Raw genomic sequence first — 16310 nt, forward strand, 5'->3', positions numbered from 1 at the left:
TGAAGTACTAGGACAGACTTGCCCTAGAAAGTAGTATCGGTTCTTGGTCTATTTAGATCAGTAGGAACTCTCCTATCATTTCAGCAATTTCCTATCACTGAGCTGGATCAAGGGATTGTTTTGGGAACATTAAACCAACACATACCCATTAGAATAGTCACTCCTGCAGAGCTGTTCTCCAGCCAGTGCCCAGCTACTATCCCCTCCTTGAATTTGTTCAGCAGCAAGCGATTGTGGAGGAAGCACAGAAGGAGCTTGATTCCTAGCACAACTGTGCTAGAGTGCAGGTAGCTCTGTGTGAACAGCAGAAACCAGTCTGGTCCCAGCGCCAAAAATGTCTCTTCTTGTTGCCTAGGACAAACAGGGAAATTAAAACAAATGAAAGGAGACATGGTGGAAGACAGAAAGGAGATTTTGTTTTAAAATTATCTCTAAGTGACCTAGAAACTCAAGTTTCTCTGGGAAAAAAAATTAAGTCTGATTAAGGGCATACCGCAACACAGAATTATAAAACTAAACACACAATTCAAGGCACTCAATTCCTACTAAATCCAACCTTATATTACTGTCAGACAAAAAGGTTCATTAACATAAAGCTCCTTCTGATAGTGTGTATCAAGAACTGAAGTAAACTACATCACAGACTATATTTTTCAACCTATGAAATTCAAAATTCCTGCTTAAATCTTGAAGTCCAACATGTTTTAACAAATGAAAATGCAGTTTCAGCACCCAGCACTAAGACCTCTGTCTTTCAGTTATACAAGGAAGAACTATAGTAACTGCATGCTCATGGCTACAATAGAGGGGTGCAAGTAATCCCACATGAGCTTGAACTGATTTTCAAAGACAGCTGTGATTTCTTCAACCCTTGCAATGCAGAAGAAACAGCAATACATGAGTTCCTACTTTGAGACATTTTTTGAAAACATATTTTTTTCAAAATGGGCATCAGATATGTGAATGCCAGATAAATCACTGACAAAAAATAACTCAGAATCCAGTCTGCATTTACTTACTGTTTTGCTGAGACTCAAATATTATCAGTGTGTCCTGACCAAGCACCAACAAGGAGGAAATCTAGAAGGCAGAGACACTTACATATACCTCCCTAAATTGTTCCTACTTACTCAGAGGACAGATGAAGTTTGTCTGAGCGCATTACATCTAACAGCATCTTCAGTAACTGGTTTCGAAGCCAGATTGTCCTTCCAGATGTGTGGCTTAAGGCTACAAATATCAGAAAGTAATAAAGAGTAATGAAGAGATGAAACACATGTTCCATTGCTTTGATGAACAACCTTGTTTGCACTAGATTAGCCCAGTGGAAGTATTTATATCAGTCTTTTGTAGAATAAAAAGATGCAGACATCAGATTTTAGATATAAGAATTCCTGCTAACATCAGGCCACTGCTTATATTGTCAAAGTCCTCTCTTCAGAGTTAATTGAAACTCATCCAGACTACATGTTGAATAACAATCCACAGGAAGCAATCTCAGTTTAACTAGAGAGGGAAATGTAAATAGGCAATCTGATTTGCAATGCTGAGCTGTGATGTCTATATATATATCTACAGTAATCAGTGCCTCCTTAATACATTGTTTGGAGGTACAATAATCAATATTGTCTCAAGTGAAATATCACAAGGAAAGAGTCAGCTGCCTGAAAGCTCCCCCACACAAAGTTGATATAAATATGCAGACGCTTTAAAAGGTGCAGACTTCCACATTATGTGGTACAACTGTAAATGTAGCAAAGTGTTCACAGAAAATCCAGGATGCCAAGTGAAATCTTATTCCTTGTAACAGCCTAGTACGTTAGTTTTAGGATAATTTTAATTTAATGGCCTTCATCCCTCTGTATATCTGTGAAATCCAACATTATGTTGTTTCTGGACAATGCAGCCAAAGTATTGTTGGTGTTTTAGCAGAGAGAGGACAAAAGGGGAACTCCTTTAGCAGGAGGAGGATCTTGTAGTAGGTCAAATCTTCTTGAGGAGATATGTATACACACAGTGACTGTGACTTCACTATTCTTCACATCAGGCCTTTGTAGCAACAGAAGTTTTCCCTACAATTTCAGGTCACCTCAATGCAGGTGACCTTCCATATTAAGCCATCTGAATTGTCTCTTCCTGCCACTGCAGGCAGAAACACTATGTTGCATTTGTGGTTCATCGTGACTTGGGGAAGAAGGATAGTACTTTACTGATCTATCTGAACACATACACCAATGGTAGCTTCTCACCTTCATTCGGCATCTCAGCCACACCATCCAGGCAAATATGATTTTCATCCACAGAAGAAGGTTTCAAAGTGTAAACAAGAAACAATCCAATCCTTGCAGAGAAAGAGGGAAGCAATTTTGGTCAGCAGAAAGACAAACGTTCATTTAATTACTTTGAGATTACATGCAAATATCAGTACTCATTGACAATGACTGTTAGTAACAACCATTGGAAATGCTAATCATTGTAGAAATAGGGTTGAAATAGGAATGCAAAAGTTCATACACTAGAAAGCAAATAAGAAGGACATGTATCTACAAATGCAAGTAATAGCTATTTTACTAGAGAAACATTTTTACCTATTTCTTGATTTTAAAGATCTTTCACCAGGAGAAAAGCAACATTGAGTTTAGCACTCTGTTCATACAAAAGACTGAATTGCCTGTGACATTCCGGTGTCCTCAACATAAAAAGGACATGGAACTGTTGGAACAAGTCCAGAGGAGGGCCACGAGGATGATCAGGAGACTGGAGCACCTCCCGTATGGAGACAGGCTGAGAAAGTTGAGGCTGTTCAGGCTGGAGAAGAGAAGGCTGCGTGGAGACCTCAGAGCAGCCTTCCAGTAGATGAAGGGGGCCTACGAGGACGCTGGGGATGGACTGTTCATCAGGGACTGTAGTGACAGGACAAGGGCTAATGGGTTAAAACTTAAACAGGGGAAGTTTAGATTGGATATAAGGAAGAAATTCTTTACTGTGAGGGTGATGAGGCACTGGAATGGGTTGCCCAGGGAGGTTGGGAATGCTCCATCCCTGACAGTGTTCAAGGCCAGGTTGGATGAGGCCTTGGGTGGCATGGTTTAGTGTGGGGTGTCCCTGCCCATGTCAAGGGGGTTGGAACTAGATGATCTTAAGGTCCTTTCCAACCCTGACTATTCTATGATTCTACGATTCTATGATTCAGATATCACTGCTGTCACCACTTGGTTTCCAAGCACACAAAGAAGAGCAGAGAAACCTCAGCAGATACTTAGGGAGGACTGGCAATCTATTTTCACCTGTAGTTTGCTTTAACACATTACCTAAGGTAAGGTTCTAAGGATGGATAATGTGAAGTACACATTTAGTGAAAGTGCATAACTCCTCCTGTCCACAAGGACATTTCTTAAGTGACAGAACACTTGAACAGTCCACATGCATTAAGTGTGTCCACATCCATTAGATGCATCAAAAGTCTGGGACCAGCAGAAACCCCAACACCTTTCACTGTTGCACACTGAGAGTGTACTATAGTCTCTGCTGTCCTGCAGCTGGAAGGATTGGGACTGTCTTTATCCACTTGCCCATCACTCTTGGGCATGACAACCAATCAAATTACCATGGAATAAAAAAATATGATCTTTTAAGAAAAATGCTCATTCACACTCCTTACTACATGACAAATTTGATATACTAAATCCACTTCTCACACTTGTATGAAAAAATAATAGGTTAACACATGAAAGCCCAGGATAGGAACATGCATACATTAACATGCATTAACTGACTGAAATTCAAGAACAAAAGTGATAGTTACTGTGATATAAGCCAAAACAAGAGAATTAGGTACATAATTGACTGTGGCCAAGTTGCAATACTATAACGATTGCAATATTTTCAGGGCAGGCCTTAGTGAAACCAAAGTACAGACTTTGACTAGTTCCAGTCATACCAGCAGAACTGTTTGTATCGTTATTGTAATGATCATCACCCAAGCCATCTTCACACAAATGTAAGGTTGGACTGAACTCTGTTTTGAAGGCATGAAAAAGGGTTTCATCAATGGGGATCCTTCAGTTGCCACAGATATGGGGGATCTTAGCAAAGATGAGGTGAAGGAAGTTCTACTATAGAGTGCTCTCTAACTCCGGCAGAGGTATAGCTTATCCGCAAACTGAGAAAGAGCTATAGACTTGAAGGTTACCTAAGAACATCCCTTGTGTTAAAGTATCCTTGCAACAGATGAGAGAGAATAGTGCAGGCCACAGTAATCCTGGAGTTACTAATTTCAGGATCATTGAAGAGGAAAATGAGCTTGGGCACCATTTGCACCTGGTAGGCAACTGCAGCATTCTGACATCCATCTCTGTAAAAAAGCACAGGGACTATTAGAAGCTTTTACTGGAAGGAACTAAATTTGCTGTATTTCAGCTAAAAAAAATTCTCAGGTTGCTCTGATACTTTGCACCTTTGGCTTCTAATGTTGCCTTGGCAACATTTCAAACATCGTCAGACAAATTGAATATGTGTCAGCGATGGAGATCTGAAAACTTCTTTGTGTGTTCTCTACCATTCCCATTTGTCTTCTCCCCTAGAAACTGCTGCACTTCGATGAGTTCAAAGAAAACACCCTTACTCTATTTTAAAGCAACGAGTTGGTGGTAATAAATGCTGTTCCTGTAAAACTCAGAAAGGGACACCAAACAGCTCTGCATAAAGCTTTCTGGTACCAAAAAGGAGGAATCTAGTATCCTGTTCTACTCAGCCCCTCTGCCAAGCAATCTCTCTTCAGATACAGTTGACTCCGGTACAGATGATTAAAAAAGCATACTGTTTTAAAAAATCTTTCTGGCTGTGTTTTGGACTTAAACACACCTTCAACCATTTATTTATTTATTTATTTATTAATTATTTCACACTCAGCTCAAGTACTCAGATCTCCCCTCCCCAGCAGACATTTGAACTTTCATTGTACAGAACCAGGTTACGAGATAGCTTTTCCCAGCCTGACCCCACAGCCAACTCAGGGGCTGATCAAGTCACTAACTCCAGCCTTGAAAGAGCAATAAAGGAATGATTCACTCCCAAAGTTCACTGATTCCAACTAGGACCCTTAATATCCACCTCACAGTTCCAGCTTCAGGTTACAGATGAGCTTTTCCCAGGTTTCTGATTCAAACACTAGCTATATACCTGGAGGACTGCAAGATTTCCACAAGATGTGAAAAAAGAGCAAGGTCAAGATTTTCTGGTGCTTTCATCCAAAGCTGAAAGACAAAGGAAAGCAGACGTTTTACTGCTCTGCTGAGCTTCAAGGACAGTACCTGTGGCAGCTACATGTATTTCAGGGAGGATAACATCATAAACTCTCAGTCAGCAATGACAACCTGCAGGCAGTGGGAAATTCCTACCAGTGTGAGGAGTTGCTGCTCCTGAGTTAGCCCTGAGGAGTAGACCCTCAGGATCTGCAGGAACACTCCAGAAACTGCACCAGAGGACAGTGGGGAGCCATGGTGACAGATGACCATGAGCCACAGCATGGAAAATCACCTTACAGCACCCCATCCCAAATACTGGATCCAGGAGGTGATATGAACAAACCAAACCTCATACTATAGAGTCATTAGAGAAAAAAAAAAAAGGCCAAACCCACGAAGTAATATCAACAGATTTACCTCGAAGCTGCAGAGAACATACTGGAATGCACTATAATTCTTTATGACTGAAGACTCAAAGCCAAGCTCAGCTGTGCCCACTAGGGAGAAAATTAACTGCAAAATCCTGTTGTTTAATAGCTGCGTCTTCATCTTCAATAGATAGGCCAGCAACTGAAAAATAGCCAACCCAAAACCCAACAAAAAAACCCAACTTAAGTATCTGCTGAGTATAAATTTGTATTTATAAACTAACATATTACACTATTTTTTAATTCAAGACAAATGCACATAAACATCATGAAGAAAGTGAAGATTTCAGTCCAAGCATGAAATTTTGTGTAGCAAGTGAAAGGGTAAATTTTTGAAGGAGTTTGATAGCTCTCTAGCATTGAACAGGAGCAAAATACATGCCACATTTTTCTGAATAGAATTTACAAAAAGCAACATGCAAGTATAATTGGAAATAACCACAGTAGGTTTTCTACATCATTATTCATGGGTATGTTCTTAGTTGCTTCTAAATGGTGTTAGTTTGAAACAAATATGAACATCGACCTCTTCAAATGAGACATTTGTGTGAAACCTTGCCAGTTTCTCAACTGAGTCTATCTTTGATTATTCAATGAATTCCTGACACAGCAAGAAAAAAATGTTCAGAGAGCCACTACCTTTTTATAGGTTAGGAGGAACAGAATTCATTTGAAAGTACATAAAGACATTTTTGTTAATTGGCTGTAAAAAAAAAAAAGGTTCAGACAACCAAACAAAGAGTATCCATTGCAATATGATGATCAACCACATGAGAAGAACACTATATACCATAAAGTTGAAAGGAACAGCTTGTACACAATCCACAGACAGGCATTCACCTACAAGAAAGGGTTAGGCAAGCAATATCTAAGTATTATAAATATATTCATATGAATCAGGATCAATTTATGAACAGTTCACAAACTGGGAAAATGGAAAGCATATAATAAATAATTTATGAAGCCCTAATCTTACGAGTTTCATTTGGAACTGTCTCTGTTAAAGAGTCTTCTCTTTTTCACAAGACTACTTAGTCTACACAGCATAAAGTAAAGGATACTGAACTGAAACTTCACATGTGAGTTTTAACTCATGCAATGTTATGTATATAGTGCTTAGATACATCGAAGCCCTTCAGTTTGCACAGCTTTCCAGTTTAAAAGGTGAATTTAGGAAAGACCTAATCAATAAAATCCAGGCAGCGCTTATTTATATCAGAACAATTCCTAACACACAGTGAAGACTGAACCATAGGAATCCATTGTCAGCCCTACACTGGGCAGTTTTGTAAAGAGGAATCTTAGGCTGGACGAACCAAGAGGAGAGAGCAGATCTACCTGAGAAGTGGTCTTTTGTGGGAGGGTCTGATAAAAGGTTAAGGGTGCACAGCTCACAAATCTGTTGCACTGGTTTATTTAGATTATTAAATTATGTCTGACCAGGAGACACCTGTCCCCACCTTCCCATCAGCAGACACACTGTTATAGAGGTTACCAGAGACTGTAAGCACAGGATTCAGAGCCCTATCCTATATCCCCCTCTCAAAGATCTTCTAACTTACTTAACTTACTAACCTAATTTATGGTTAAGTTCCAACTATAAGTGCCAACAGCCAGGATATGTTTGGTTTATTACCATCGATAGGTTTTGAGATAAGGTTCTCCAAGAGACAGACTATAACCAGAATGAATGACCAAAAGAGTATCTACCTACCTGGTAACCATGCACGCGCCTCATCAATTTTTCACTCATTGGGCTACTGTTCAGGATGGAGCTCAGGACTTTGACAGCTGCATACATGGTGTGGTCATCACAGGCCATAGCAATGACACCCAGAAGAATGGCAGGTCCTCCAATAAAGTTCAGGCTAGTAGCTGCTGGAGAGGACTGGAACACTCTTACCCCTAGGAAATCACAGTGTTAATCTATCAGGGAGTTACATGGACTGAATTTGTTATTGGGCACAGAAAGGCCCAACTCTTAAGAAATATGAAACATTAAAGCATAGTGCATTTACCATATTGGCCCACAGCAACTGACCCAATAGTCCTCAAGGAACCTGAGAGGTGTCCAGCGATATTCTTAGCCAGGAATATTGGAGTTGAACTGTCCCGAGAGTTAATCCCAATCTAAAGCAGATAAAAGACATCTTAAAAAAAACCCTTGTACTTCTAGGAAGAAGTAAAGTTACAAGCATACACTCTAATACTTTAGCTTATTTTATTACTTTTAGACTATTAAAACATTTTATTTTTCCTTCAAAGTTGATTGTTAGGACAAGCATTCACCCACCTAAAATTTCCCACAATCCCATTACTTTGACATGTCAGTAGGCCTGGAATTGGCAGGAATGCTTGTATAGCATGTGAAAGATCATTTTGAAGACTGTGAAATCACAGACTGAAATGAATTATCATTAATCCTGAAAACTATGGCTTCTGTTGCTGTTTTAAGAAAGGCTTTTAACATTGTGCTCACAATGTCCAGTCTATTCCTCTCCACAGATGTGTAGAATGGAGTTAAAGAATGGGAAGAGAAGCTTGGGTGGGGGAGGGATCACTGAAGGTGCACAACTAAGACAAAGTCACAAAAGTTGCTCTAGAAACAAGAAAAAGTGTGCTTAAGATAACTGAGGGAAATTTGTGACCTCTTTGGCAATCAGCCGGCCATCTACTTCATTGTAGAAGCTCTTTATATCTTGGACTGTAGTAAGAGATGAGCATATGGCATTGATCCCAAAAGAAATCTTCTCTTCTGCCACCAGAGAAGTCGGATTATGATCACTGTACTGGTCCTCTCCTAAAACAAAGAGAGATTGCCTCTGGAGGCACTTTGCATCCTCAGCACATGAGACAGAAGAAAGAGATGAAAAATAACTGAAGTTAACCAAAGTTTAGGTAGTGATTTGATTTTGATTTAACTATAATGAGGAAAAACCTTCGCCCTTTGCAACACAATCGATGGCGTCTTGCCAGTATAAGCACCAATATGAAATATGCTTTACTTGTCTCCTCTGGTCACTGCTTTGTATAGATCCTGCAACCTCTCTCAGTATCTCAGAAAGCTCAGTAGAGTCCAGAATAAACCTTCTCTGTCCACACAATATAAATAAACTTTCTGGACAAAGAAAACATTACAGAGGCCTTCCATTTTACTGTGAGCTTTCTCAGGAGTAGTAGGAGCAAAGATTCATGTGGAAGAAAAAGGACAGAGGCAAAAGTCAGAGCTGCCAACTCACAACATATGGGAGGCTTCTGAAAATTACCAAGTTCAGCAGCTTAATGATTATATGAAATTCTCAAATACTTTTCCTTCAATTTTTTTCTGTTTCTGCTTGCATTTGGAAAAACTATGTGCACCTTTAAAAAAAAATCTTGTATTTTTGACAATTTTATAGACTAGGAAAGCGGTTGATTTATGAAACTGTTTAATAATGCTTGTGACATAGCCTTATAGGCAAAAACAATTAGCTTATATTCTTCATGAAGATTAACTAGAAGTAAATGTGCAAAAACTGTGTCACCTATTTCCCTTCCAGTAGATCACAGACTTATGGCTAAGCCTTTGCACAGCTGCTGCTGCTTAGTGAGATACTGGTGAGATGGGACACAACACCGCTGAATCAATTTTAACTGCTGTTCGCAACAAGGCCTTAAATCCATTTCAAGGAATGAACCATAACATCTGGGTGTTTAGGATGACATTTTTTTAAGTAAAACTTTCCATTAGAAAAGCTTCATTGGGTGTTTTGAAAAATCAGGGAGATGTTAGGTACCATATTCCCCCTCTGCTCCTGTATCCCACCTGCACGCCCCCAAAAAAAGATCTGAGATGATGAGAGAGGTAAAATTTCACAATTACGAGATTACAGCTTGCATAGCGCCCTGTGACTTCCCTGCATCAGGGCATTTCTGGAATCAGACAGCCACAATCCATGACTAGAACTGAAGTTCAGCTAGGAAGACCACCACGCAGAGAACCAACATCCCAGACTTCATAGACTCAACACTTTAAAAATTTAAACCTTCTGACTTCTATTGGTGGTAATATAATTTTAGGGCTTTATTCTGATATAATTTCTCTTTCAACAACCCCTTCCCAATCTTGACTTGGAGATTTTATTAGGGTTTTTTGTCTATATAGACAGCACTCTCTTTGCTTGAGGCTGGAGCATCAGCAGGTGAGATTATCCTCTTTTTTCAAACAGGAGATGACCATCTCATTTCATCCCAAGCTCTAGTACAGAGATGAATGCACTACTTGTTGAACAAATAGTAATCAATAACTGAAATGTTTTGTCTGCCTGTTTAATAATTGAAGCTCACAGCATACTTTAGTTAAAAAGCCTCTTCATTAAATGGAATGTAACTTATTCCCCTACCCCTCTTTCCTCTGCACTCTGTCCTACTCTGCAGACACCTGCAATTAAAGACAATGCTTCTTTTTCTGATGTGTTTTTTCTGTAGCACCATAAATACAGAACACTTCAGTTAAAGTTGCTGTTTTAACATTTGTCCAACAGAAATTGCAGTCTTACATCTCCTGAAGGACATTATCCCTCTTCATTCTCCATCTCTCTCTGCTGCTTGATTTCTGCTTTCTTCTTCTTCCCAATTTACAGTATGTTACAAGATCCTTATGATATCTTACTACAGTCTTATACACCACTCAGTAACACAGAGTTCCAGGCTTTTAGAGCAAGTTTTAGGCACAGCTGGAATACTAATGGCAGATTATAAGAATAAAAAGAGCACTGCCTGACAAATACTGGTGGATGAGAATTATCACATACCTTGAAGCTGTACTGCTTGGAAATTGCTACAATATTGTGGGCCAAGCTTATTAATCACCTCCATGGTTTCCACAGAGACGGCTTCTTCAAACAAGTATGTAGGGCCAAGGCGCCAGGTCAGGGAGGACTTCTGTTTCCAAATTCTGGGCGTAGCTATGTACCCATAGACATCAACAAAGGAAGAGGGTTCCATGGAAATACAGCTACCTGGTAAGGGCTGGAGATACTGCATCTGCAACCAAGGAAGAATTCACTTAGGGGACTCAATACACTTGGGGTAACTTAAGGTCTTTTTCCTGGAAGGTACTGCCTGCTGCCTCTTTCCTCTGCGAAGTCTCAGACAGCTGTTCAACACAATTATCAGCTACTGTTTGGACTTTCAGAAGTATCAAAAATGTAAGTATTTTGGAACATTCAAGCCTACTTTTTGTTCAAAAAGCACAGTCAAAATCGCTTCAAGTGTTGGCAAAGAAAAACCCTATCTTGATCCCAGGCTTATTTTTCCTGTTTTAAACTTCGTAACACAGACTGTGACATTCAATACAGAAAGCCAAGTTACAGATCACACCTTGCACTGGGCGTCCAGGGAAAGAACAGTTTTTGAAGAGTGTAGAATGTTCAAGTGTATCAATTAGCTTCAATGAAAGCAACACAGTTTAGGAATTTGGACCATTGACTTTTTTTATCAAAATAAGGCTTCAACCTCCTAAATTGAATCTATAATTTTATTTAAATATGGACAGCTCTAACAGGAAGTAGTTTTAATATTTTGGTATAGAGAAACTATATTGTACTTCAGAGCTTAGCCCTGCCTTTAATAATTTGCTGTTAGGATGACAGACTCTTAGCATTTACTGATCTCTGACTGCTGAAATGTAGAAGACAGGGCTGGTCAATATTAGGAGGCAGGACTTGATACTTAAGTGAACAAATATTAGGCTTGAAGCAATGCAGCAAACCACCCAAATATAGCTTTCAAAATTGTTAACAGCCTTTGTACAATTCTAATTTCTTACATAATCTTTTCTTTACCGTACACATCAAGATGAAAGTTTGCATCATGTCTGAGACCCCAGCACTGGGACAATCTTCTATTTACTAAAGCTTGTTTTATTTATTATGAGCTGTTTCATTGTATGTTAAACACATTTGCTGTGAATTCTTTAATCAATTGCAATGCTTAGGCCTAGTTTTATTGATGACTTTCACAATCTCATTTGAAGGAAAGCAAATTAAATTAAAGTTTCATTCTTGAAAAGGATATAGGTCCCAAAAGGTATTTAGAAGACAGATCATTTTTCTTAAGTATGGGAAAGAGAATATTCAGAATGAAACAGGTTGCTTTTACCAGGGAAGTATAAAACACACAAGCGAGCTTTGCATGTACTGAGATTGATTTGAAATATGGGAAAAAGGAAGAAGAGAACAAGGTTACAAGTTTTAATTAATAAAAGGGTTCTATTAAAAAACAAAACAAAAGAACATACTACACTAACCAGAGCTACAATACACAATATTCAAAATCCAAAAGTTAGATCTCAGAAATAATATCAGATTAACTTAAAAAACAGGAGCATGATAATAATTATAATATAAACCAGGGTTTTTCTCAGTTATCCTGTAGATTATTAACCCTTCAGGTGCATTCAGATTGCTTTCTTGTGATATCTCATACAACCTGAGAAATTCACCATTTGAGAACTGATTCCTGTGCAATCAGATCACAAGAAATAGCACACTATGGGAAATACTAGCTTCACGAACACTTGCAATGAACTCATGAGTTGATATCATGGAAATTTACAAATTTCTCCTAACTGGAACATTTATTTCATTTCTATTATCTTGAAAAAAAAATTACTATTTTAATTCAAGAGCTTTCTCACAAAACTTCTAGCCAGGAAGAACACCTATCTTCCTGAATACTTAGAATGCCAGTGGGAAAAAAAGCCGCTGATTCATCAACTGATTGTTCAATGGGTGTAACAGGAAGAGGATAGCTTGAAACATACCCATGTAAGATAATTGAGGAAATTGTATCCATCTTGGGATTCTTGCAAAGAGCTGGCCAGCCATACAAGCTTAATACTCTGCGACCTTCTACTTTTCCAGACCTTTCTTAAAAAATTGAGGATCCCTATATAACTCATCACCTCTGGAGGTTTTAGCCTAAATCCAAAGTACCTTTGGTTCAGGATTCACTGATCACACCTTAATGTGATGTACTTTCTGTAGCTGACAGCTTGTGAAAATCTTGGGTTTAAACTGAGATGCCCTCAAAATTGCTAGTCAATTCAGAAAACTTTGGCCTAAGGGTACAACTGGATTTCATGAACATAACCCTGAGCTACCAGCAAACTAGGTAACCCCAATTTTCAGATGACTGTCACCACTAAAAATTACTCTTTTCACCACTAAAAATTACTCTGGTTATCCACATGCTGTGGGGGACGGGGTAAACTAGTTCAAAGCACCAGTATAAGCTGATAACATACTTCTGAAAAGCAACACAAATATATCCTGGTTAGTATGCACAGAGTGGCAGATGTCATACATGTAAGTCATCATGCTGTGAGTCTCAGGTTAATACTGAAACATCATGGAGTATGCATAGGAGGATGAGAATGAAGAGCAATAAAAGGCAAATGTCAGGCACAAAATCTGTGCAGACATCTTTTACCTTTGCAGAGCCAAGCATCTGACCATTTATATAAGCTGACACAATGCAGTTCTTCTTTGCTTCTTTAGCGACTGTCACTGTGAGATGATGCCACTGGCCAGTGACCAGCAGCTTGCCACAGCCAAATTGGACTTGTCCTGGAATTGGGGAGGGGTTTAAGACCTCATCCTCAGGTTCCATGATATCTGTAACAGCAAAACCAACCAGCAGTCAATAGGAAGTCTCTCTCACCTTCCCCTGCCTCTGGAACACAACTATCTAATGCGACACAAAGAACACAACTCTTTCTCTGTGTATAAAGTCACTTGGTGCTATTCCATTCAACGTCTTTAAAACATTCCCTGAAGGTCCATTATCAGGACCTGAGACCTGCACAACTTGCAAGATCCCTCCAGCATACCATGTGCTATCCAATCCTCTCAAATAACACCTGCTGGCTGCCTCAATGCTGCAAACATAGAGTGGACTAGGACAAAGGCAACATACTCTCCAGGAGGAGAACCCCTTTGGATATTCACTGAGTTAGCTGACACAGAGTAAATTTCCTAGTGAATTCACGAGAAGATAAAACTCTGCACATTAATTTGTGGTTTTTATGAAAGAGGCAAGCTGGGGTTTTTAACATCATCCAAGGGAATCAGAGCACTCGCACAACGTCAGCTGTGCATGACAAATCCCAGCTACTATTCCTACTCCATTTCCAACCTCCTCTGCAATGTTCAATCACATTCACATTTGAAGCACCTACTGTAGTCATTAAGTAGAAAAGGATAAATATCAACAAGGAAAAAAGTTTAATCACCTGGCATTGAAAGTGAGAAAAGGAAATGAGCTGTTTGCTTAGGAAGCTAGATCACACCCAAACTCCTCAGCCCTCCTCTCCAAACCTGCCTACTGTCACACAGAACAGGTAGCTGGTTCAAGTCCAGCCCCCACAGCTGCACACAACCATATAACTGACATCCAAAAAATTTCCTTAAACTATCTGTAAGTTTTATCATGTATTGCAGGCCACAAAATAATTTTCAATGCTTACAGCAAACTTAAAACTGAAATATGACTAAGAATTACAATCACAAAAGGCTGCCAGAATAAAACTGAAGAGATAAAAGGTCTCATTGATGTCCTGGGTACTTGAAAAAGAGGAAATTTTTTAACGAAAAAATCCAGATAATCAGGGGACACAGCACTGCAGCTTGACTGAGAAGAGCCTTACCGAGTGGCTGGAATTCTACTTCTTCTGTAGAAATGACCAAAGAAAGGTCTTGTGGGAGGAAGCTTACTGAAAAGCAAACAAATTCTTGCTCTGTTCTTGACATGTGCCTCACAACTGTGAGGAAACGGAGTGGGTGACTGTTGTGCACCAAACCAAACTTGCTAACCAGAAACCAGCAGGAGAGTGTCAGGCCACTTGAGGGAGGGAACATTCTGGTGCCTGTAGACAGAAAACAAAAATACTGTAAGGGAGTTGGTTTCTCTGTGCAGACACATTAACAAACTGCTTTCTGCTTCATTTGTAGCCCAAACCATCTAAGAACCTACATTAGAATATGAGGTTTAATTTCTGTTCCATTCTATTAGATTTCACTGTCTATCTTCAGTATCATAGAGACTGCTCATATGAGCATGTGTACATGTTTAAATGACCTAGAATTGACTGATGAGAAATGACTACTAGCTCATCAATTGGCAAAAAGGTAGAAACAAGTTTTATCAAAATTCAAAAAAATCAGGAAGCAAAAGCTACAGCCATTTCCCAGTTCACCCAATAGATTATTTTGATCTATAGGAAAATCACATTTCATGTTAAGTGACAGTTTCTATTCCTTCCATGGCAGATTACCCTAAATCTGGTGGCTCTTACTTGTTAAGAACGTTTTCTTAGCAGCCTGCTTTAAGTTCATATTGCTAATGTTAAAGCTAGTGCATCATACTATTAAGCTGCATCAGATAATACATTCTGGTTAGCATTCTGCGTTATACAGCTCAGATCTGGATTGGAACACAGAGGCAGAAATGTTTTGACATACACAATTTATTTGCTGCCATTTCTTACGAATGTTGAGTGGTTTCAGGAAGCTGTAGAGGAGTCAATGTGCTTACCAATGCCAATTCCTCCTGAGACAGACTTCTCTGCACTGGGTCCCATGACAGTGGCCAAGGTAGGGAGGTATAAACACCTACAAAAGCAAGCAAGCAGACATTCATTAGAAATGTAAAATTCTCCATGAAAGTTACCAGTGAGTTAATAGAGCAGAATCATGGCAGCAAGGCAGAATCTAAGCCATCAGCAATAAGACAGTAACAAAATAGGTTGGCAACACTGCTGCAAGGAAGGCAGTGATAGGGCACAAGGATTAACTAAGATGGAGAGAGAAGTGATTAGTTTCTGTGTCCAGAACTGTCTCAGGGACTGCAGAGCAGCTAAAGAGAAAAACAACAGCAGCAATACCCGTATCCTTCAATGGACATGTCAAACTCCACAAATGATGGAGCCAAAGCAGTGTTGCGGAGCTGGAAGTTTCTAGGTGACGTCATGGAGATGAGACTCATTGCAGTCTGGAGTGCCAATGCAGATCCCCTAGACATCCAAGCATTGCTGCTGACAGGCACAACTGTCTGAGGATCAGTTTTATTGTCCACCATGTCCTCTTCTGAACCTAGAAGATCAACATAGTGCCTAACCAGATCAGTGTCTGCAATACTTTTTTCAGTCACAGGCTTTGTCCATATTCAATTCATGACTGCTAAGAATAGCACTGCATGCTCTTCAAATAACATATCCTCAGCAGCCTGCAGAAATCCTCAGCAATATTGCACTGATGGAATTTCAAACTGGGAGGCTGGTAGGAGAATGAGCTTACAGAACTGATAGCCATATTTTTTCCCCACACATCTACAGGCAGCTCCAAACTTCACCTCTGGTAAAAAATAGTTCCTGACACATTCTTCCATTTTATTTCTACATAGACCATTCAATTCTGCCATAACAAAATAGTTAAAACTAACATGTGGAAGGGGATCTGAAGAATAACTGCAAAGAACGTAAGACTCAAATTTGTACCATGCTGTATCAGGTGTCTCATAGGCACGAGAGTAGTTTAAGCACCAAATACTACTGCTGTAGCCTTTCACCTACAGAATATGTTAGAACAGAGAAAGG

General features: G+C 39.4%; 1 protein-coding gene across 1 annotated transcript in view; it reads right to left on the reverse strand.

The window, feature by feature from the left end:
* The window catches only part of WDFY4 (WDFY family member 4), a gene marked incomplete at both ends in the record, with an annotated part of 143876 nt that overhangs the window by 92379 nt on the left and 35187 nt on the right, over window positions 1–16310 (reverse strand). The window contains 14 exons of the mRNA XM_080620258.1: window positions 146–351; window positions 1131–1230; window positions 2250–2341; window positions 4193–4354; window positions 5182–5255; window positions 5664–5816; window positions 7389–7579; window positions 7693–7804; window positions 8323–8474; window positions 10468–10699; window positions 13148–13332; window positions 14364–14582; window positions 15251–15327; window positions 15600–15807. Coding sequence (XP_080476384.1) covers window positions 146–351; window positions 1131–1230; window positions 2250–2341; window positions 4193–4354; window positions 5182–5255; window positions 5664–5816; window positions 7389–7579; window positions 7693–7804; window positions 8323–8474; window positions 10468–10699; window positions 13148–13332; window positions 14364–14582; window positions 15251–15327; window positions 15600–15807 — 2163 coding nt within the window. The remainder of the gene's footprint in view (window positions 1–145; window positions 352–1130; window positions 1231–2249; window positions 2342–4192; window positions 4355–5181; window positions 5256–5663; window positions 5817–7388; window positions 7580–7692; window positions 7805–8322; window positions 8475–10467; window positions 10700–13147; window positions 13333–14363; window positions 14583–15250; window positions 15328–15599; window positions 15808–16310) is intronic.

Source organism: Psittacula echo (genome assembly GCF_963264785.1).
Source record: "Psittacula echo genome assembly, chromosome: 6".
NCBI classification, from domain to species: domain Eukaryota; kingdom Metazoa; phylum Chordata; class Aves; order Psittaciformes; family Psittacidae; genus Psittacula; species Psittacula echo.